This window comes from Mytilus californianus, unplaced genomic scaffold (genome assembly GCF_021869535.1).
Source record: "Mytilus californianus isolate M0D057914Y unplaced genomic scaffold, xbMytCali1.0.p SCAF_14, whole genome shotgun sequence".
Taxonomy (NCBI): domain Eukaryota; kingdom Metazoa; phylum Mollusca; class Bivalvia; order Mytilida; family Mytilidae; genus Mytilus; species Mytilus californianus.
In genome coordinates, this window is record NW_026262626.1 from 41,669,207 (window position 1) to 41,694,767 (window position 25,561).

Consider the following 25,561-nt stretch of genomic DNA (forward strand, 5'->3'; position numbering starts at 1 on the left):
CTTCCAATACTGAGTTTCTATATTAAAACCACCTAAAGTCTGTTAACGACTATCTGTATAAGTAATCTGTGAGATAATAAGCCGTGTCATTACCATTGTTTACATCACTCCCTTGGTAACAGAGATTAAACTATTTCAAAACATATCCAACTTATTTTTTTCTGCTAATTAACTTTTTTTCTTATATTTTCAAAGACGCTGATGTTTGCATCTTCTCAACTTTCCATATTTTTGTCGGATTTCATTGCGCATCAAGAAAAACAAAAGTAGTATAATTTAAAACCATTAAACTTAATATAACGGAAAACTTTCAAAGAGAGTATAAAAACAAAATATGAATATAAGTATATCTTTTTTTCTAAAAACAGGAGTTAGGTTTTAAATATACAGTTACCAAACTGCTACGACAAAGATTTCATCATGGTAAAATTTGACAAATAAAAAATTGAAAATAGAATTTTCCACTTAATTTCATGACTGAAAATTAAAATGTAATTGTTAATTTTGGAGACCTCTATTTTGTCAAGATATTGCATTTAAAGAATAATATATTAAGAGGTTATGATGATACAAGCTCTTGCTTATGTGTACACCAGCAAATATAGCGTAAAGTTACATCACACACAAAACTTTACTAAGCTGCTTTTACTTATTTCATACTTGAGTGTCCCTTACAAGCCATAATTTCTAAATCTAATTTATTTTTGCCAATCTAAAATTGGTTTAATTTTTCAATTACCAAAAGTACTTATGCTTTTATCTTTCTTTTAATGAAAAACACAAAAACACAAATACAAACGAAAATAAACAATGTTTTGGATAAATAATAATCTGGAAACACTTATGTTTTGTTGTTCAAGGAATTTCCATTAATTGTAAGTGTTTCATCCACAAGATGGTAAAATCATTCAACAAATTATCTCTTTCACTTCTCCTAAGAGGTTTCTGTCATTAACTCAACAGAATATGTTCATACCAGAAATTTTCATTTGTTTCAGAGTGATTTTTTGCTCAACATATATAATCACCTAAACTTTCACAGAAGTCATGCAAAAATAATTAGAGTTACTTCCCTTTCACCATAATCTACCATGTTCATGCCAGACAATTTTTTTTTCAATTTCATGCACATACTTTGCCACCATCTATTTATTACTTTTATTATATAGGATATATGATCTAGCTTTTCACCAAAAGTTATAGGGACTGGGCAACCCTAGGTAGGCCTATACATCAGAAACAATTCACTTCTGACATCACAATTTAATCAAGTTCCACTTTTCAAATTGGCAGGTGTCCTGTGTCCTCTCATGTCAGAAAGTGGACACAGGCATGACAGGACACCTGACATTGTGAGGATATCTATTTACTTGCAAGTGGTCAGTCAATGAAATTCTAATTCTATTAAGACCAATTTGAAGAAAAAAAATCAATAAGCTATTTTTAAAAAAAATATTCAATTAGGTTGAATGCATTAATGTAGAGCTAAAGGTTTGGTGACATCCGATGAAGGTTTCATATCTTACAATTCCTTAAAATTATCAATTATATTGAAAACGAACTGACCACTTGAAAGAAAATATATTTAAAGATGAACAATTCCTGGCTTATTCTGCTGTAAACTAAGCAAAAAATATATTCATATTTAATTTTTTTTAACTTCATACAAAATTAAGCCCTTAAACCAAGCAGGGTATACCAGATCATGTACCAGCTTTCCACCAAGGATATTTTGTAACAAAATTTACCGAACAGATCTGGGAACAGATTGCCTCCTTTTTGGCTGAAACTTTCTGTGATGTTGTCTAACAGAAGAATATCATAATCTCATTAATTGATAGTTTTCCAATAATGTAATTTGAGTTAAGAGTTATTTCCCTTTTCTGCATTCCGAGGGGCAAAATGAGCAAGTTCCAACACTAAATCAACAAAATTCACCTTGACATATTGACCACTTAACGTTAGAAAAGTTATTTTCTGAACATTTTACAAATCATCAGTACTATTTAGTAAGGTTCTTTTATCAGATTGGCTCATACCATATTTAAATTTTGTTAGTCAAATCAACCAGTTTGCCCTCCAACATGGCAGGGAAGGGAGATAACTCTAACTTTGATTATGTCACAGACTATCCATCTATCATCCAAATGGAACTAAATTTCAATCAATCATCCTTTAGCATAAACATTAAACACCATTATAAATAAATATTTACATAATTAACATACAGTAACATTTGTTTTGTCTAGCCCACATGGGAATCCTGATTTTAAATAGCTGTTAAGTGTGAAATATTATGTAAATAATTTTAGTTTTGTTTGAAATTTTTGATTGATAGTTTCTATAAACTTGATAACTTGTCTATTTTCACACTTTTAGTATTGTTTATTATTGATAAGGCAACTATTTTAATACATGTGTTCTTAACTAAACTACATCTTTATGATCTTGTATCAATTTTGCCTTTTACACCAGTTCACAGTGACCAACCTGCCCATGTCCACTAAAAACTCTTTTTTAACTTATTGATAAGAACTGCTAAGGCAAAACATATATTTTTTAGTGTCAGACAGTCTTCTCCATACCAACCTTAAAACATATGTTTTTTTTTGCTGAGTAAGTAAAGGTTAGGCAAAGTATTTTGTGTTGTTATGAACTGACCAAAATATTGTATGCTTGACAGAGATGGAGCAAAATATGGGTTTTACCAATTTCAAAATCAGATATTGAATTCACAACCCTTTTATGGCTTAATAACATGGCTAACACTAAAAATATCAAAACTTAAAGATTATTTTAAAGATTTCATTCTTATTGTTATTTTTTTAAGTTGTTGTGTGGTTATTGGTTACTTTTTTTCTTTTAACTTTAAGGTCAATTGAGGTCAAAGTTCAAAATTCAATAAAAGTAGAATACCTATCATCATCAATCATGCCGTTATTTTTCTGCATGGATTCTTTAACAGCTTGCATCCCTTCTCTGAACCTCTGTTGTAAACGTCTGGCATAAAGTGAAGCGCCACCTTCACTCATGTACCCACAATTCATTTCATCCACTTTGTTTTGACTTCCTTTAAGTATATCCCCATCTGACATATATCCAGATATGTAATCAAAGCTTTCATAATCAGAACTATAATCTCCATCAAATGAACTATTTAATCCACTAGATGGTGTTTTTCTTATCGGACCAGAATAAAATTTCCCATGATCCATTAGAGGACGATTCATACCTAACCGGCTTGTGCTAGCGAAGTAAGTTGCAGTAGGAGTAGCATAACCTGGATTGTGAAAGATTTTTCCTGGTGGAGTAGTGTACCCTCGTAAATATCCTGTCCCATATGGCATTGCTCTTAATATCGGCTGCATCGGCTTAATATCCATTGCTTCACCAGAATCGTCCACAAATGTTGTCTCTTTTTCAGAAAAAGTAGTCTCTTTTGAACTTTTTTCTTTGTCTTTATTCACAGTTTTTGTCCTGACTTCAGAATCAAATGTTGTTTCCACTTTTTCACCATGTCGTGGTTGAACGATTGCCACATTGTTTGCTGATTTATTTATTGGTTGTTGAGGCTGTAACACTTTCAATCCTAGCCTCGGTGAACTTGTAGCACTAATACTTCCAACATCAGAGCCTGAGTCTGACGGACGATATATCACACTTTCCGTTGACGAGTTACTATTATTACCACTAGGTCCGCTATGACTAGACGATGACGATGTGGAATCACTTTTATGGCCTGATATTGATGATTGTCCTGTCGGAGAACCGGGACTCTCGTTTTTAGCACCATGTGGCACAGAGTTATTACTATGATCTTTCATTGAGGGTGTGTTACTCCTAGGGGGCGGTTCTGTCTTTGGGAGAGGTGGAGGTAATGCACGGTTTATTATTCCTGATTGTGTATTGAGATCAGATATGCCAGTCATGGCATGCATTTGAGTATTAGCCACCGAACATGTTGGTTTTACAACATTGACTGTTTGTTGTAAGTTTCCTTCTTTATTCACTGAAGGCTTTTGAATACCACTCTGATATCCAGACATTTTGGAACTACTTTTAGAATATTGGCCATCACCAACTCGGTCTATTTTCCCGTCAGAATAGTCAATTTCTGTGTATCTACCTTTCATCTGTAACATCTTGTCTGAATCCTGCACACTTGTTTTTGAGTGGTCACTTATTGTTTCATAGTGTTGTTTTGAATGTGACCCTACTGATGGTGACCCATATGCACTTAATCCTGAATGTTTTGTTGATGGCACTCCTGACACTGATGGTGATGTAGCTGCAGACGACGACTGAGAATGACTTTTGGATTTCTCATCTTTACTACGAGATTTTCCTGGTTTTGGAATGCTTGTCGGTGTCCGTATACCTGTGCTCGTTGGCGTTGATGATGTGGATTTCGATGATTTAGATGCAGACTTTGATGGGATGAGAGTTCCAATTTTTGTCCCTTTTTGTCCTGATTTTAAATCTGTTTTACTTGATGATTTTTTAACTCCAGATCCATGATCAGAAGCAGATGATGAATAAAGTTTCTCATTCTGTGCCAAAGGCAACGTAGATGGGTGCTCCTTCTTGTTAACCGTTTTTCCAAGGGACTTAGTTTTTGGTGGAAGTTTGGGACTTTCTGATTCTGGTGAAAAACTTATAGCACCAGGATCAGTAGAACTTGAACTTCTTGCACTAGCAGTACTTGACCTGGTATCTGTACTGATTCTAGAATCCCTATCGCTACTCAAAGCTAAGGATGAGGAACTTGTGCTCGCAGTACTACCAGTACTTGTTTTTGAAGTGCTTTTAGGAACTCCACTTTTGCCCTTGGATTTGTCCTTGGAGTTGAAAAATTTAAATTTATCCAACATAGAGTTTTTATTTTGTGGTGCCGATTTCTGTGAAGTACTTTTGTTTGAAGCAGTTGAACTTGTTGAGGTCGTACTTCCTGTACTGACGACTCTTGGCTGTTTCTCTCCAGATGGTCTCGGTGTAGTCAAAGAGCGACCACCAGGAGTTGGAATACCAGATCCTGGAACAGCGGGTGATGTAGCTCGGGATGATGGATGACTGCTTTTAACAGTATTCAAAGAAGAACCTGAAAAAGAGTGAAGTACGTTTTAATGACTATGATAATTTGTCAACACTAAGTTTGTGAGTTGATATTTTGTCCACACTAAGTTTATGAGTTTGTACCCTGCGAAATTTGTTTTATTCCAATTGTAATAGAGAACGATTGCCAATTTTCCTGAAAATGGGTCGTGGTTCTCTCAGGGTACTCCTGCTTAATCATCTCTCAACCAATAAAAAATGGCCACCACGATACAGCCATAGTAGCTGAAAGTGGTGTTGCAAGTACGACAACAAAAAATCATGTATAATCAACAAAACCATTAGTCTTGTAAAATAAACAGCAGGTGGTGGATGAAACCAAAGAGATATAACCAACAATTTAATTTCAATTCATTTCCAAGAGAAAACCACCTCATCAGCACAAAAACTATATAAATAACTCTTCATTGGTCAGGTGATTTAGTCTCAACCAAATTCTACATATTTTCAGCACTCTAATCAACATAAAAGTTGGTCCCTTTAAATTTGTCAGTAAGATCAAATACATTTCTTATTCTTTAATCAAACATGCGAATATTTACTTAACTTTATTTCTCTTAACAGGTATTTAACCAAATGACATAGTAAATGATTTTTATTGAAAAGTACAATGAGGTCAACAGGTAAAAACTTATTAGTTTCCAGGTATGTAGTTAAATATTGTCTCAGGTAAAAAACAGACAACAAAGTTAATCTGTTTTGTCATTATGATTGTCTTTGTGCTATTTTAGTCTTCACAGGGAAGTACTTCTTTGCAGTGTTGTTTTTTCTTTTACTTTTCAACCATTATACATTTGTTATAAGGACATGCAGCGCTTTTCACATAAAATCTTACAAGTAAAAATACACATTTCAGTATAATTAAGGATCAATTTTAATCGTAAGATTTACAGAAATAAGAGTGTCAAATAATTTTTTTATAACAGCTGTCGTTGTTCAATGAAAATAAAAATTTAACCTTTTTTCAACAAAAATCTATCGAAAGTAATATCATATATGGTACTAAGTAACCATCCTATTTGCAAACCTTTGTGTATAAAATATTTTACATGTGTATAATTATCCTGGCAAAAGTTAGTGTATTAAATATTCTTGACAAACAGTACCCTTAAAAAATATTCATTTTGCCCAAATACCGGTATTGTTGAAATATTGGTAAATACAGAAAGCTTGTAGTCATTAATCGTTTTTCCCTGGTATATTTCTAATTGCTGGTTTCAAGTCATTTCAATCCTTTAGGTATAAATAATCTTGAGGTCTTAAAAACACCAAGCCAAAAACTCTACATCATTTCAAGTTTAAGGTGCTCATACAGTACTATCAGTTTCAAAGGCAGATTAAGGGGAAAAAGGAGGGGGGAAGGGGTGCCCAGGGCCCCTTATGGAGCTACATATATGGTTAATACATAGACTTTTACATGTTCCACACCAAAACATTGTTCCACTCCTTCCCCCCTCCTTTTAAAAATCCTGGACTGCATCTGAGTTTGAGGTGAAATCTATGCTAGATGCTGACCACACTGCCTACATGTGTTTATTGACAAACACAGCTGCAGGGACTATCAACAAATTAAAACTTATATGAGACAAATAAATCTTACAAATACAGTCATACATGTAAGTTGCCCAACAATCAATATCACTGTCAAATTCATTTCATGTATAAATAAATAGGGAATGTGTCCATGGGACACGGATGATGCCCCTGCTTGCATATAATGTTACAAAGGGACATAACTCAAGAACGGTAAAAGTGATGCTACCCAAATTCGTACTTGATCTGAGTTTTGTGGTAATAAGCATTGTGTATAAGTTTCATAACATTTTGTTGAGGCATACTTAAGTTAGAGAACGGAAACGAAAAATTCAGCAATTTTTCCATTTGTAAAGGGGCATAACTCTAGAACGGTAAAAGTGAAGCCACAAAAATTCAAACTTATCTGTGTTTTGTGGTAATAAGCATTGTGTATAAGTTACATAACAGTTGGTTGTGGACAGATGTACAAGGGTAAAACTTAATGCCCCCTCCGCTACAGCAGGGGCATAAAAAGGATATTCAATATATATATATATATATATATACATATTTTTACAAAATCTATATTAAAGATAGCAACACCCCTCTCCAACAATAAGTAAAGCTGTATAAAATTAAAGATAAATTTCTATTAACTATTTATACAAAAAGCAACAAATATTCTTTCTCCTTACCTCTATCATGCATGTTTGTTGAACCTATAAACATCCAACAGTTACGTTCAAAATAATGTCCTTAAACAATGTCTTTTAAAATCCAACAGTTACATTCAAAATGATGTTCTTAAACAATATCCCCAAAATTCCAACAGTTACGTTAAAAAATTATGTTCTTAAACAAAGTATCGTAAAAATCCAAGTTACATTCTTAAACAATGTCTCCTAAGGTGAACTGTAACATCCCCAAACCGTATCATATCATTTAAATATCATAATATGACTAAAATCCATACGATTAATCTTTTTTAATCTAGATGATAAAAATTTCACATTGTCGCATACAATTTTTACAGGACATTTGTTTCAAATTTCGAATTTTTCACCACATCAAAGGCCTGAATGCAGTATTATAATCCTTATAACTCGAATCCCTTTGGACAATATTACCAGCTGTGGTTTTTTTTTTAGAGACTAAGAAAATATTGTTTTTGATGTTTTGATGTGACAACAACAGGTGTGTCGTTTTTGGATCAGGTAAAACGCACAACTGAAGATGATATTTGGCGGGCTGTAAAGGATAAGTCATTAAACGTCTGCTTCTTTGTGAAGTTTGAACTATACCATCAGTCACAATGGCCATCAGACAAAACAAACAATGTCAACTTTCCATGTCTTTTGTCCGACCCCATGCTGTTTTTGTTTTTGTCCCAATTTTACTGTGTGGTCTTGGGTTTAAACAAATATACACGAACCTCGAAATCTCCGATAGTAAACAATTAAAGGTCGCCTAATGATCTGTGAAAACATAATTTAGGAAGTCATTTTGACAAAACATTGGTACCATTACAGCAATTAAATACTTCCACTAAACCACAAAGTGGTTAGAAAGTGATTTGAACCCCTTTTAAGTTGGCCCGCTTTATCAAGGGACTAGATTGGATCATAAATGTAATGATGCATGTTCTCCTTTGATTCAGCTATCTGATCTGACATGCAAACGTATAAAAAGTATGGATTCCGATTTGTCACGATATACATGGCACAGTAACCCATCAATACAAGTTTACCCAAAAATGAGAAATCTGCAGGTTACAATACAAATTTCAACAATTGTGAAGCACCACACATCATATCTAGATCTGAACCCCCTTCCTCCCCCTTCTGACTCCAGATAGAAACATTGTGAATATATCAATAACAATATTCACATTGTCACAAAATAGAAGTTCCTTCATAATATAAGTTCAAAATAGAAAAAAATATTCTGGAATAATATTTCCACAGGAATATGTATAACAGTATATGTTCCTAATGGAATAAATGGTATAGAATATTTGTTCCAACAGGAACAGATATTATGGCATTATTTATAACAAAGTTTCCACTGGATCTTCTGTTAGGCGGAACAAATATACATTGACAACATTACAAACTTCACTGGGATTAACAGAACAAATAAAATGTAAATTGTCGGAACAATATTATAAACTTTTAGTGGTCCAAATGTTGGATAAAACTTTTGAAATTTTCAGAAATATATAAATTGTAGATTTTTTAGTCAGAATTTTGATGGGACCCGTTTATAATAATTGTTCACTGGACCAAATGTCAAGCAGAATCAATCCGGCATCATTGCTAACTCAAAATAGAGTCAAATTATTTGTGACTGTCTAACTTTTAAATTCTGAAGTTTACTTACTCATAACAATACATGTATATCTCCATGTAGATCAAGTTCATCTAAACTTAAGTCACATACAACAGAACGGCACCAGATAAACTTGTATTAATTTACCACAAAAAATATATTCCCTTTAGGTAATACTGTATATTTATATACAATTAGAGATATTAAGTGTTTTACATTAAAATGAAAACAAACAAAAACTTACCTGAATGACCTTTGACCTAAGTTTTACCTGACATTCCAAAAACTCAAATCAATCAGTTAGAACAAGGAATTTACTTTGCTTAACACTGTCTGATAAAAGTTGAAATACCAAAGACATTCAATATGTAAATTCACAAGAGAAAATAGCAAGTTCCTCCATTTTTCTCTTAATTATGTACAAAATTGTAAACTAGTATTTTATTTCAAAATAATTGATCATTGCATAATTTTGATTTCACCTTAGAAACTCTGATAAAAGAAAAACAGCTTTAAAATATTGCATGGACTTTTGGACTGGAACTTAATGGACGATTGCCAGAAAGTTATTACTTAAAGTTTATACTATGAAACAAAATTTATTGTTTGATTGATTGATAACACGTCACTATGAAACAATTAACCCTAGCTGGGGTATACTCTAAACAAAACTTTCTGTTTCAACCACGAAAAAGTACCAATATGGGTTATAAACTCCATAACAAAACATTTGTTGTTATAAAAATGGAAAATTTCTACACATTTTAAAAAGAGAAGTAGATTTTTCTGAAATAATTTTAGTTGATCTTGCAATTTGAGAATCAAAAAGTTTCAAGGGCTAGGCATTGCCAAATGATAGATTTATGTATATCAAAGTGACAGCATCCAAACTACAAAGCATCAAGACATTAAAAGGGCTAACCCGAATAATTCAGTCGTTATATTCCACTGCTCTACGATGGCTACATTAACGCCTGAAGGCCTAGTCAATGAAAAATCATCAAAAAATCATTCGGAATTAGCTCGTGATTTACCTATCTTGATAACATTTAGCTATTAGCTGATTGGCTCTCTCTCACAGAGAGCACCAATCAAAATCCTGGATTCGTGACGCGTTTTTATCGTATAAAGAGTTCAGGCCCTCGCGAGTGGGAGAGTCAATCACGGGGAGGGACTGAATTATTCAGGTTATAAAAGGGCTAGCCAAAAACTACGAATAATAGAAATAAATAATGTCCGGACACTGGAATACAACGGCACTTTTATATAATAACAGTAAAGACATCTAGAATACCCATTCCAAAATGTTTATCTTGTTTTTGTGTATACCATCCTCTTTAAGCATAACTGACAGTTCAATTATAACTGTGAAATCTCTTTAAGATGGTCGAATGGCTTTCTTTTCTCTTTTAATAATTCATATATCAAATTTGTCAAATAACAAACAAAGTGTGTCATATTTCCCATTTTTTTCCCAAATAACTAAAACCCCTATACATCAAGATTAACTCCCATCAGATAAAAGTTCATTTTCACTGAAATTATAAAAGATTATTTATCTTTACCCTTAAGATTCTAGATAAAAGTGAGTTTTTATAGCAAGGCTGGGTAGCTTAGATATTATCTCCTCCGAAAATATGATAGGCCCTCATTATCTTCTCAAATCTTCTCTTTGTCAGACTAATGGGTCAAAGAACTATTTAAGATTTCCATTTTTATGGGGTATTAACCTCTATAAAGAGGGTCATCAATTTCAATTATTTAAATATCTATATCAAATTAATTCAATTTATCAAAAGTATACAAATTTATGATATTACATGTAAACTTTTAAATGTCACTTTTATTGGTGACAAATCAATACTTCTGCATTAAGAGTCAATAAGTATAATAGTATATTTAATAAATAATGTGAAAATGTGAATTATTAATCAAATATTAATTTTCTATAAATCCTACCTAAATATAACTAAAACAATTATTTGGAGTAAATCATATACTGTGAGGAGTGTACCTAAGCAAAGGGACTGATCTGGGATGCCCTAAGTATGCACTTGACCCCTGAATTTTAGGTAACAAATACAAATATATGAAAAATTAGCCTTAATAGTGGCCATAACTGGTTTTGTACCCCTCTCGAATCCCGGTCCACATCTGTTGTGTATTTGATATAGCTAAAGAAGAATGTGGCCGAGGACATGAATGCCCCCACTCAAGCTTTAAACAAACGAAAATGGAACGCAAAGAAGGACAGTCAAGGGAAACACTTAATGCCCATATTGCCTTTGGCAGGGGCATAAAATTAAGCTCTTATGAGTTCAAAGAAAATTATGCCAATTGTAAAGAATGGTAAGAACAAATGAAAACTGTACCTGTCTTTGTCTCTGTACACTCCTCCCTAACTATTGTAAGATTTACAAACAAACCACATGTCTATATTCTGGTTGACAGTTTTATTCCTGATAAAATGTGATCTAAATTACTTTTACAGCATCGTTTGTGTTTTCAATAAGTATGTAACCTTTAATATCAATCATAACTGTAACAGCCAAAACATTATGTAGGATCGGTAAAAATGTTGGCTTTTTGTACACTCCATAATAGTTTAGAAAATGAACCATTAAATGAGAAAATAAGAGTGATTTTTTTTATATGAATGGTATGTTGTAATTTGGGAATGTGTCACAATAACTGCACTGAAAATTGTATGGCTTTTGAAAGTATTGAAGGATTGTGATATAAACCTATGTCAAGGACTATGATTTTAAATGAAAAATAAAAATCTGAATTTACAATTAAATGCTAACATGTAAATCTGAAAAGTTTTAAGTACTAAGATGAATGAAATTTAAAGATATATACAGAGGTATACTGAGACTTTTTACTCATATAGATGTTTTTTTAAATGTATCTGAATTTCATTCAATATGGTATGGTAACAATCTTTCTTTTTTTTTTTTTTTTTTTTGATAATAAAAATATATTTATGTTACAAGATAAGGTAAGATATTTCATTTTACAAATTAGGTCAGCAGGGCTATACACTTTACAAATATGACGAGTTAATCACAAAATACAATATTTTTACATAACATTCCAACATTAAACCTTAAAGTATAAACACATTTTAGTAAAGGGTAAAAGTTATAATACATGGAAATCTAAAATGATTTCTTGATAGGGTATTGCAGTTATCATTTTAAAATTTTTATTGATTCTTAAGGAAATGAGATTTTAATTTCTACTTTTTCCATTTTCAATGAACTCATCAGATTTTACGAAGTTTCATAATGTCTTGTGTCAAACTTTCATGATATTACAAGATTTTGTCATGTTGCCAATCTAACAAGAGTTTTATATGTTTCTGGTCAAACGTACACAGGACAGTCCATGCATTAAGGGTCACCTTTAATACTGATGTAGCTTTAAAATTGTTATTGAAAACATATTATTGTTATGTAAATGTTCCAATCATATTGTTCTGTTTCAAATGCCCAGGAACGGATGCAGGCCCTCTGGGGGCCCCTATAATGTCCATTTTTATATAGTAAAATATATTAATGTACTGTGACTATGCCTATAATGGGCCCTCTATTGGAAATAAATTTATCTATATTTTACTATCTAAATCTGTGGGTTTTTAAAGTATAATTCTACTGATAGCAATACCTATGATACTTGCTACTTTCCCTAATTAAAAGAAAATAAATTCTTTGAAAATTCTATTTAAAAAAATAAATTATAACAATACCTGTTATTTTGGCAGCTGCAATCATCCCTAATTTATGTGTTTTTCATTATAATAATCCTGTTATTTACAAATCACTTGTCATGTATATTAAATAAATAAAATATGATGAACTTGTCAATATCTTGTTGATCTAATCGCATATAATATTAAATAGATCCCTGTAACGATCCCTCAGGTAAACTTCAAAGAGAAATGTTTGGACAGGTGAGAACATTCCTTAGTCAGGGACTATCACCTGGCTTCTGACCCCCTTATCTACCTAATCATCTTCAATCATTTTTTAAAATGTCCAAATTTGATCTTTATCAGCGATTCACCTTTGAAAAATGTTAACCTTTTGTTATGAAGATTAATGTGTCAACAGTCTCAAAGTTAGATTGCCAATAACACTTCAAATATTGGTAACAATTTCCAAAATTCTTTGGGTTTTATTTTTTTTTTTGATCCCTGGTGTTTTTATCTGATCAAATAGCAACCTTCAAAATATGAGGAATCAATCAATCTTCAAACCTTTATTGAAAAAAGTTAAACCTGGAATAAAAATTTCAGCATGTCTGAAAGTCTAAATAAACACAAAAAAAAAAGCAAATATATATTAATTTCGTCTTTCTCCTAACTCATGGAAAACAAAAGGAATAATATATAATTAAGGAGATATGGAGACAAATGACGTGGAGCCAAGCAACCATAGTACACAATATGCTCCCCCCACCCTCCCCGGTTATACCACTGATAAAGTGAAGTACATGTATAAGTAAAGTATAAAAAAAAAAATGTCCCAGTCACTGGGTCACTGTTATGTCATAAGTCTTTGATTGGTCAAATAAAATACATAAATTTGAGGAAAACATGCTAATTGTGTAAACAGAGGGGTGTTAAAAAGGAAGTCTTTCCAAATTTGAGTCTGTATTATTTCTTTATAAAGTCACAAACTATCAAAGAAAAATACTGTTTGCATCAGGTAAAATTTCAAAGATGGTTTTACTCATTCTCAAAAGAAACATGGAATTATCATACACAAAGTCAGTTCATGTCAACAAGCAATATTTATCTGCTATGACTTAGACAAATATTCCTATGGTGAGGGTAAACACGAAATCTGTTGCAAACTTTGTAATTAACGAGATTCTTATGCAACTGAAGATTACCTGAGCAGGTAAAAAGAGGCACCATGCTGCTTTGATAAAATATAGGTAATTATAGTGTGGAAATTCTTTGGGCAGGTCATAAACATTGGTCTCATAAAAGTGTCTGTCTCTTAAAGTTTTGTAACTAGACCAAATTTTGTCAATAAAATGTCACAATGACATCATTCTTTACACAATTTAAAAGGTCGTAAAATCCCATTCTGATAAAGAATGCAGAATGAAATCAAGAAAGATAACTCTAATCTGACTGTGTATCCAGGCTTATGGAAAAAGAGGATTACAGTCATGACAGTAACACATTTAATTAATACCCTGTTCAAACTTTTTATCTGTCAATTACACATTTATTCTGAAAATAATGTTCGCAAAAATACACTAAAAAAAAATTGGCTGGGTGTATGGAGATATATGCACATGATGGTTGGGGTTCAGTTCGGTGAAAATATTTCTAATGTCAAGTGCCTGTACATTGGCTCCCCTTTTAACCTGTCAGGGTTTTACTTTTTGCACAGATTAATACTAATTCGTGTCGATTTTATAACATACCTATAGCTATTTCCCCCCTCCCCCTCCCAATTCGTTATATTATCCCATGCAACAACTGCAAATAACATGCAATATTTACATGTAATATCTGATTATGCAACAGATGTGCAAAATTAATGTACATATAAATATATAATATCTTTTCCAAGGACTCCTATCAAATATCCAAAACAAAACATTTATAAAAGATCTACATCAGCTTAATTAGCATATAAATATAACATGTGTGACCACAATACATTGTTGAAAATGATCAGGGCAACCTAAACCACGAAGTGAACAGAGTGAACGATACGAGCCTCCACTGAAACATGAATCTGTGATAAAATCTGCTGCACTGTGTTCAATTACAGTTTTACTTTGAAATTTTAACCTAAAATCAGTTTTAGATTGATCGATTAACTCAGTTACAGATGACCTTTGACTTCTGGCAAATAACCTTCTAATTATAAAGCCATTAATTAAACGCAAACATTATAATTTCACCAGTAAACTGAAAATTAAAACCCTCTGAATTATTACAAAATAAATGGGTTGGATTAAACAGGAAAATCTATAAATTATAACGAAGGTTGTCCTTGAGATGGATACAATCATTTTTACATATTTAAGTGTAAAATGTGGTTGTGAAAAATGGAATAATAAACCATGATTTACTATTGTGCGAAAAAAAAAAATCGGTGATTTTATTGAAGCAAGCTATTTTTTCTTATGTCTGAATAAAGAGAGATATGGTATACACCAACCCAACAATACAAACAAAAGTACATTTTAGTCTCTGTAAATTTTCACTTAGTTTCAAGACAATATAGAGCATCCAATGAATCACAGGCCTCTAGATAACTATTGGTTATCTGTATCATTGGGTTGCTGTCTGAATGAAAACCAGAGAAATTTCTAATTGAAACAGAAAAAAATTTCTTAACTTCCTGTATGATAATCTAAACAACGAATTTTTTTCCAAACAAATTTTGCCTTGAACATCATGCAATATCTAGATTAAAACACCAAATCCTTTAAATACCCAAGAATTCTCTCTCCAAATCAACTGGAATTGACATGTTTTCATTTTCCAGGAGAGTAGATACAATAGCACACTTCTTTAAACCAGCAGATCTATATGTCTCCACTGATTTGTCAAGGAATGTGAAAACCATGAGCTAATTCTTGCCCTCAGGACAAAAACAATGGAGGATAGTACCGTACCAGTGGGATAATATTTGTTCAGGAACCAGTCAATAGCTCAATGATTGTTGCCCTTGAGGCATGTTATCCTTTATTCAATAATTACCATATAAAGTGGAACATTTTTTTCGGATTGAACCAACAAAACTAATTTAATTCCATGTACAGGGTTTCTATGAAATCTATATGATAAATTTCAAGTACAGTAACCAGAATCAAGCTTACATCTGAAATTTCTTTAAAATTTACTTTATTTTGCTTATTTTATGTGAATTTCACAAAAAAGATTTAATATGGATTTTGATGTGAATTCCAGGAATATATACATTTAATTTAATAGTGCATAATGTTGTTGCTGAGTAATTAAATTTAAATTTGTTAATGCCCTATAGCTTATTAAATATGTTTAACACAAAATTTGTATTAGCTCAAAATGATTATAAATATATTCATACAAAAATACTAGCACCATGAGCATGCAAAAAGCCAGATCATAAACAGCCTTGTTGTTACATACAGGTTTTTAATATCGTCCCACGGACCAATACTCAGGTACTGAAAATTTATAATTTTTCATTAAATTAGCTTTTTAAAAATTTTAAACTAGGAGACACTTTTATTTTTGAAAGTAATAATAATAAAAGTCTTAAATAAGAAATGAACAAATCAAACTTTTATCCCCCCTCCCCCAGGATAGTAAAGGAAGTGACATCAACATGTAATAGTTATTATGGTTGGCAGTTTATTTGTAAAGGCTTATCACCTTGGTCTATAATCAGGATGGACATAAGACTTCTCATTAGATCTGCAGGATTATCTTGTCAGGAGGGGTAATATTTAACAAGGGTGGCAGTTCTATTTATAATTCTTTACATATGGGATTGTCAAAGTTAATCATTTTCAAAATAAATTTACCTACATTGTATCTATAGAGTTTCAAAATAAAACCCAAATTAATCAAGTATTCATCGTTAAAGATTAAAAGTTTTGATTCATTGAGGAGACGGGTGAGAAAAAAAGTATTTTTCATAAAATTAGCTTTTTATGTACCTTGCTGTTTCCTTTTTACCAACAATTTATAAAATATTTTTTTATAATTTCCTACATGTTTGAGCAATTGCATATAAATTACTTGAAACTAGAGGTTTTCCTTCTTAAAATCCAGTAAAAATATTTAAAATATGTTCCTTATAACCTCTGTTACAACTCTTAAAATTATAAATTCAATGTTCAACAAAAACTTTAATCAAAATTTAAAATCATTAAATTACCCATTCAAACTGGAGTTTAATTCAAAATCATTAAAATTCATTCCAAATTAAACAGATTTTAAATTAAACCATCCTAGTAATTCCTACCTCCATGACAAGCATATAATCCCAACAAAAATTATCCTGTCTATAAAATGGTCAAACTTCCTGCTGGTCAGATTAAAATGACCACTGTCCAGGGACAAAGACAAGGGCCAGCTGTTCTGTTTACATGTAATTAACTGTTTATCAGGAATGTACAAAACACAGCAGTGTTCTCAGTAAACACCTAGGTAAACAAATGATAGAGATCTGAACTATCAAATATAACCATAATCAGGCCAGGCCAAACATTTCCTGGTGTTTAAACTGTTACTGAGGTCTGAACTATCAAATATAACCATAATCAGGCCAGGCCAAACATTTCCTGGTGTTTAAACATTTACTGAGGTCTGAACTATCATATATAACCATAATCAGGCCAGGCCAAACATTTCCTGGTGTTTAAACGTTTAATGAGGTCTGAACTATCAAATATAACCATAATCAGGCCAGGCCAAACATTGCCTGGTGTATAAACATTTACAGAGATCAGAACTATCAAATATGACCAAAATTACCAGGCAAGGCCAAACATTTCCTGGTGTACAAACATTTACTGCTCCAGTCATACTTCAGTGATTCCCTAAATAATGAACCAAATTTTTCCAACAAAAGGGGGCCCCTAAATCTGCCTCTGCTACTGAGGTCTGAACTATCAAATATACGATCTATCAGTTCGACTGTCCCTCTGGTATCCTTCGTCCCCCCTTTGAACATTAACATTCAATGATAACTGTTTGAAGAGATTTTCAAAATTGTTAATCCTGATTTTCTGTTTTGTCATCAGCACTTTTTTATCCTTAAATTTTAAATTTTATTTCATTTGAAACCTTTTTGAGAAAAAAAGGGGGGGGGGTTGCCATAATTGAATACAAACTTGTTATATATATTATAAAGTTAAAAAAAAAAAAAAAAACATGTAATAAATGATATCAATCAATACATAATCAGGGCCTTTGAAGGGAAGATGGGTGCAATTATCATAATTATTTGGTGTGGCCTTACATGATTTACCAAATTATTTCTAATAAAAACAATCAGCAGTAAAATTAGTCATGGTTGAGGGAGAAAAATTATTACAATGTAAAACTGTGAACTGGTCAAAGGGCTCCTTGTTTGTATAATTATCCCATGGTTTAGCACCTGCTGTGTAAGACAGTTGTGGTCAGTTCAAATTCATTTGAAGACAGAAATTTTTAGAAACTTCAAACAAAAGCTAATTCCTATCTTATTAAGTTATATTATTTTAAGAAGTATAGAAGTGTATACTGTGACAAAACTTGACATGTTTATAGACAGAAAAAATCCAAATAACCTTTCATTTAGTAGTGCACAGGACATGTGTAGATTCAATTCCTATAATTCTGATCTACTGCGGTAAATCAATGAATCTATTAATTGTGGATTCATCTGTTTTTTTTTTAATTAAGAATAAATAATTTAAATGTACTTTCCTTGATATTTGATTTGTGGTTCAAATCTTTGCCAAAGTCTTCATAATACTAACCTAAAGACATCTTTTATTTCATTGATATTTGATTTTGTGGTTTACCTATACTCATGATAGTTGGTTGCGTCACAAATAAAAACAAATCTATGATGTGGGTAAACAGCCCATCTTATGCACACACCTGATAAACTTTATTACAAAAATGAGGTCTGCCTTGTCATTTATGCAGATGATCTGCTAAGAGAGAGTTTGCTACTTTTACAGATGAGAGGAGTGAGTATGCCACTTTTACAGTGAGCAAAATGATGGCATTTTTGCAAATGAGTGGAGTGGAGTGGAGTGAGTGTGCCACTTTTGCATGTGAGTGGAGTGAAGTGGAGTAAGTGTGCCACTTTTGCAGATGATTGGAGTGAGTATGCCACTTTTGCAGATGAGTGGAGTGGAGTGTTCCACTTTTGCAGATGAGTGGAGTGGAGTGAATGAGTTTGCCACTTTTACAGTGAGCAAAAAAAGACGAGTGGAGATGAGTGGAGTGAGTGTGCCACTTTTGCATATGAGTGGAGTGGAGTGAATGAGTTTGCCACTTTTTGTACAGGAGTGGAGTCAATTTGCAACTTTTGCAGATGAGTGGAAAGAATACCCACTTTGCAGATGGTGTAACATTGCCAATAAATCCATAAAATACACATAAATAGTTTTCTTTCAGCTTTATAAAGTTTTTCATTTTGTTTTGCCACTAATGTTACTAATCTAAATAAAAATTCTAACTAATTGAAAGATTAATCAACAATATTGTCCTTGAAGATTTTTATATAAATTTCTCTCTTTGATTTTTCATATTCAATATTTATATAATATTGTTATTACTGTCACAGCTTGGTACTGGACAACATCTGTAGTCCACATAAAAAATATATACAAATCCTTAACTCTAGCTAGTACCAACTAATCCATAAAATAAACACAAATATTAAATCTCAGCTTTAAAAACATTTTTTATTATTGTTTGTAGTCCAAATGTTTACCTTTCATTACCCAGGTTGAAAGATCAGACCAAGCTGTAATGTCAAAAAACTTTGAAATCAACATGTGCATGTCCATTTCTTTTTTTGAAATGTTAAGATAAAAAAGTAATTAGAATCAGTGAACCAGTAGAGAACAACAGCTGTGACTTATCTATCTAACTGACAGCTATCAATGTTTTGATACAAGACAATTTTCTTTTTTCCTGAAATACCATTTATTTTGCCATTTCCTGATGACCACTATAATTGTTAGTAATATTATATCTCTTTTCAGATAACAAATTGTAGTTTCTGATATTCACACCATTAATTCTTTACTTTCTTTTTTTTTTTAGGTGTTGGGGAGAGAAGTTAATTTACCAAAGAACCTGACATAATTTGGCAAAGGAATTTTTTGGCTTTTAGTATGACAAAAAATCAGTAACAAAAAGAGATAAAGTCACACCCTTTAGCCCCTTTATCTTGTGAAACACTTAAAATATGAGAACGGTTCAGCCCCTTTTCCATTCATCTTGATGAAATACCATTTTTCTTTTTTTTTTTACATATAAAGTCACAATTGGAAAAATTGTATACATTTAAGGGGCAAAACACTGTATCCATCACTGAATCAAGTATTTTGCATTTAAATAATGCTATCATCTTTTTAAAAATACTGTGAGTTTACAATTATTTGTGGGTACTCATTTTTATGAATTTTATATGCATAGTTGAACCCCAAATTTTAAGTTTCCCACAAAATACAATTACCTTTAAGCTTGTAACAGAATGCAAAAAATCATGTTTCCACAAAAATACTTTATTTATAAATCCCTGAAAATTGGTACCAATGAAAATAAATGAAATTCACAGAATAGACTACAAATAAACTCCACTGTCAAATTAAACCTCTGTATAACTTCACACAAGTGTGAGTGAGGTGTGAAACATTATGATACACAATTATGAAAGTCTTACAGCTGGTGCCAACATGTTATGTCCCTCAAGGTAACTTTCAACATAAATATTATCTACAAAAATTACATACACTACCTCGGGGTACAGTATACCTTGAATACATTTTCTGTTTTATTTAGGTTTGAACGTTCCCGATGAAGGTAAATCCAGAAAGCGCATTGGGCAGAGGAAATTTATAAAGCCTTATTTCCACTTTCTAGAATTTCTATAGAATCTTTAGAATATTTTTTTAGAATTTCTATAGCTTCACCTTACAAACAAGGGTTTGTAATATATTTTATTCCACTGAAATTTCAATACTCACTAATAAAAAATATTACACAAGTGTTTTTCCACTAAAACAAATATTCCACAGAATTATTGTAATATTCTAACTTCTATTCACAATCTTTAGAAAATATTTCATTCAATGCCACAATTTTCAAGAAAAAAAATCCACTTTTACTACACTTTTCTCCCTACAATCTGTACAACCAGGAACATATATATTGTTAGATATACTGTTCCCAGGTTCAACCACAGAGAAAAAACCTACATGTATATCTGAGTAATTTCTATGTCTTAACCAAAAAAGTGGTCTTTATCACAATTGAAATCAGTGAGTACCTGATCTTTAAATTGTCAAAATAAACATGGGGTATTTATTTCAGCTAAATAATAACCACTTTTATACACTGAATGACATCAATGGAACTAAACCATATAATTATAATGCTGTCATTTTCACCTGAAGTGATCCCCAATCCTTCCTAATTGTTTCCTGATATATTTACCTGTTATAGGTAAAACTATAGGTGTACTGATCTACCTGTCCAAAAATAATGCATTTTATACCATGTACTTCCTATGTACGATTATTTATATCCAAATATATTTGCTGTAAGGAGATTTTGATTACATAAAATACAAAATAACCAAACATGCCAAAAACAAGCGAAGTCATTGTGGAGGAATATAAATCAAAGCTAGGGGCATCTTGTACTTGCAGTAAGGTGTCAGCCTTTGCTCTGCATTGAAAGCCTGACCATATGACTCTCATGTGAAATACAGCAATAAAGTATGTTTCATTGCTTTCGGTTTTGTCCATTAAGTGTGCTGGGATTTTGTGCCTTGAAATGTGCCAGAAAAAAAAGAAAACTTCGTTTAAATTTTTGGGAAAATCCCAAAGTTACCTCGACAGTGCTTACAAGATGGTTATCATATAATATCAAATATAAAATACTGATAATAACCAAGGATTATTTACAAATGAAATTTTTAAAAATCTTGTCTTAAGTGGGAAAACTTTTATATTTACTATACCTTTCAACGCCAGTATCAGCAAAATAAGTTAAGCTCCTTTACTTGTTAAAGAGCTGACATTTGAACTGAGAACAGGGAACCCTTAGATATTTATGTATACATCATCATGCTTATATTATTTCAACTATGCCTGTTATTTCATGTTAATTTCTCTCAAAACCTCTCTCTTTGTTTGGGTTAATAGTGTATGTCCAGTTATCTCCCCTCCCCTCCCCCCTTTGTTTCCTTACTATTTGATGTCCATCATATATAAAATATCATTGCTTTATAAATATAATAACACGAATGTAATATTAGCTACTCACGTTCTTTGAAAAAGGTCCAAATCGAGTGTATAATATTAGCCTTAATTGTCAATAATTACATCCACGTCTTTATTGGGCATACAAAGAACCACATCACTTTAAATGTACCGAGAAAAAAAATCAATATCGTTCATACAACATCAGCTGTTTGTGAAAAAACACTATTTTCAGATCTGCTATTAAGATTCCAATCAGTTCGTCAAAACAAAAACTGCAGGCATTAAAATCAAAGTATTTGTTTGTGAAATAAAATATAATTAAACCAACTGCATAAAATGGCTAGGATACTTTTAGAGATATAGATCTCAAAATCATTAATCAATTCTCTTTGTTGACAGAAGAGAATCAGTACAGTCTATTTACTGAACAAACAGGCCTTTATTTGTCTGTATGTGAGAAAAACTTGTTAATCCACCAGCACCATTGTTAGTATTAAATGTTCCACAATAAAGTGTTTACACTAGCCTTTTTATAAGCATATAGAAACGATTGTCTTTCTATCTTTTTTTCACACATTCATAAAACAAATTGCTCAATTTTGTAACCAGTAATCCTGTATATTTCATCCGAAGAAAAATGAAAAATTTCATATCACTTTCCTATATATACAAACAAGGTAAAAATGCCACAGCTGTGAAAGACAAAAACTCACAGATCAATTTTTCGCCATAAAAATCAAACTCAATATACCTTTATGCAGGCAGTGCAAAAAATCTTTAAGTAAAAATAAACCTCCGATAAGTAATTATAACTTCATCTGAAAACACTCAATACAAAGAAAAATTGGTTTAATTGATTAAATTTCATACTACTATATCTTCGATCTATTTTCAGCTATATACAACAACACTTACGTCTTCATGTCCAGGTGGGCACCAAATCTCTCTTGTTTAAAGGTTTTATCATTATTTTTACCTTTCGATTAATTTTGATCAGCTGATAATAAAGTGAAATGAGATTTAACTAAGGACTTTCCATGTATATTTACTACCTGTTCAAACTTATCACACCTCAAGGTTCCAAAGAGCTGCAGGCTGAAAATGTTCATCAAAGTGTCAAAAGTAAATATTAGGTTGACACAAATCTTGATAGATACACAATTAACCTGGTATCAAATTTTACACTAAGCAGACATTGATGGACTATTGGATATTTATCCAGTTCTATTTTTCCCTATTTATGATGGTTTTATGTTGAATACTTATTAAGTGGTCAAATCTATTTCCAATACATGTATATCTCATTGGGTCAGTAAGGTATGTACGTATTGATTAACCATTCAGCCTTGATAATTTATTCTAACAAAAAGGGCGATGATGTATGATGTTTTTTTGTTTGTTTTATTATTTTTTTAATAGAAAGCCTGAGGCAAGTTTAATTCTAGCTTAAAACTTTTTTAGTACTGCTACTGCCTTTTTTATAATATTATTTTTATATTGGAAAGCAGTAACTAGTATATTAAGGCTAGATCTAGGGGAGGGCTAAAGCCTCCTCACCCCTAGGCACCTAACATTTATTTGTTTTTGTAATGCTTTCAACTTCCCCCTTCCCCTCTCTTTTTGAAAATCCTGCATCCTGTATGCCAAATTACAAAAAAAGTATTTAAGGATGTCAGCTACTCTTATTTTTGACTTTTCATCATATATTCTGTTGTCAATCCTCTAGTTTTATCCATTTAGTGCCAATAAAAATTTTGCCCGCTTGAACCCCTACTTTTCTTTTCATAATTTAATAACAACAAGAACTATATACGGAAACAAAAACACATTTTGATACCATTTAAATTTGTGGGGTAAAAAAGTTTGATGTATGTTTCCAAACATGATTCAAATCAATTTTGGATAAAAATTTGAGAATTTGACACTGAGTGACATGAACAGGGTGTCGACTGCAACATTTATTCAAGAACACATCAATACTACACACATCAATTATAAACGAATGTCAAGTTACGCACTTGTCAATTTCAAAATGTAGATTGACAATGAACTCCTGATGTTTGTCCTCCCTTTACATAACTTTTAGGTAAATAAATTATAATCTGGAATAATTAAAGCCAGAATGTTCTGGACTTATAGGAGACACTTTTAATTTGTCTCATTTAAAGGCAAAAAGTCAATTGAAATTTTCCTTATGTGAAACTGATTTAATTATGGCACTTGAAAAATGCTTTCTTTTCTTACAACTACTTATATGCCAATTTAAATGTCAATTGTGTCAACACGACTGGTTCCGTTTCTTATGTAGAAAAACACTTGACAGACTTCGTCAATAAACAGCAAACAAATTCTTTCAATTTGCATTATTAACCTCAAATCAGGGTCAACAACGTCTACAAACTAAAGTACTTTTCAACTTCGTTTTCAATTTTGTTAATACACTTCAAAGATTTAAATTGAAAACTTCACCTTTTTGAAAATTAAACTTGTAAGCTTTTAGTGAGTTCTTAGGATTATATATCAAATGGTCATCAAATCTAATATGTTTCAAGTAGTATAACTAAAGGAATTCATAAACAATAATACTTTCTATTGAACAAGATCTTTAATCATAGAAACATTTGCAGACAGATGGTAAATCAACATTATTTCATAAGAATTCTTAGAAGAATTCCTAAATAACTCCATTTATTCTCAAATCATGCAAGTCTCACGGGAAAAGATTCTCTGACAATCATTTCATATAATCTGATTTACCCATAATGCACAGAGGCTTTTAAGTGACATTCATAGACAGTACAAAGATAATCCAATAAAGACAGCTCCATTTTTAAACATTATAATTCCTAATTGTTAATTTTAACGTCTCATCTTTTAAAAGTTGAAAAGAATATGTCTGGGTTTTACCATAGTAGAAATGTTTGTTGCTTATGATTTCTAGTTGTTTGATGTTTGTTGGTTAGGAATTCTGGTTGTATGCTGAATGTTGGCAACTTTTGTAATGTTGTTGTTTAGGTCATGAATTTGTTGTTTTTTGTTGCTAGCTGTTGTCATGATTTTTGGTGGTATGCTTAATGTTTATGGTAACTGATGGTTGACAGCTTTGTCTGTCATGATCTCCTTGTATGCTAATCACTGACTAACACTTTGTCAGCTGCAATATCAGATTTTAAGTTGTAAACTTTTCTGAATATAATTTGTATAACCGATTTCTTGCTAAGATGAACAGTGCATGACCCTTAATTTTTTCCCTCCAATTTGATAATTTATCTTTGGTATTAGTGATTTTTATGATACATAGGTTAGTACAGATCTTCTAAAGCTGACTGTTGCTTGAATTTACAATCAACCTTGATGTTGGAGGGTAGGAATGCCCTTTACCGTCAGGTTTCAAACGATCATTTTCGTCTACTGTTAGCGTCAAATTGGTTAAAATTTTATCGTGATTTGTCAAACTATCCCTATCATGATTTGTCAGAAGTCTTGAATAATTATCTGTTACCATTATTTTTGGAAAGAATTTAACATGATTTGTCGAAAATAACATGTCATACAGAAAATGTACATTTTATCGTCATGCACCAAAAATAACCGTTAACTTTATTTAGCAAGATTTGATACCATTATTGGTCATGAAGGTACCCCC

The 25,561-nt window shown here is 31.7% G+C and overlaps 1 protein-coding gene across 1 annotated transcript in view; it reads right to left on the reverse strand.

Annotated features, from left to right (window-relative positions):
- The window catches only part of LOC127724559 (neuron navigator 3-like), a 175,976-nt gene that overhangs the window by 109,429 nt on the left and 40,986 nt on the right, over positions 1–25,561 (reverse strand). Inside the window, exons 7-8 of the mRNA XM_052231542.1 lie at positions 2,917–5,098; positions 1,749–1,805 (exon numbers count right to left, since the gene is read on the reverse strand). Of these exons, the coding sequence (XP_052087502.1) occupies positions 1,749–1,805; positions 2,917–5,098 (2,239 nt within the window). The remainder of the gene's footprint in view (positions 1–1,748; positions 1,806–2,916; positions 5,099–25,561) is intronic.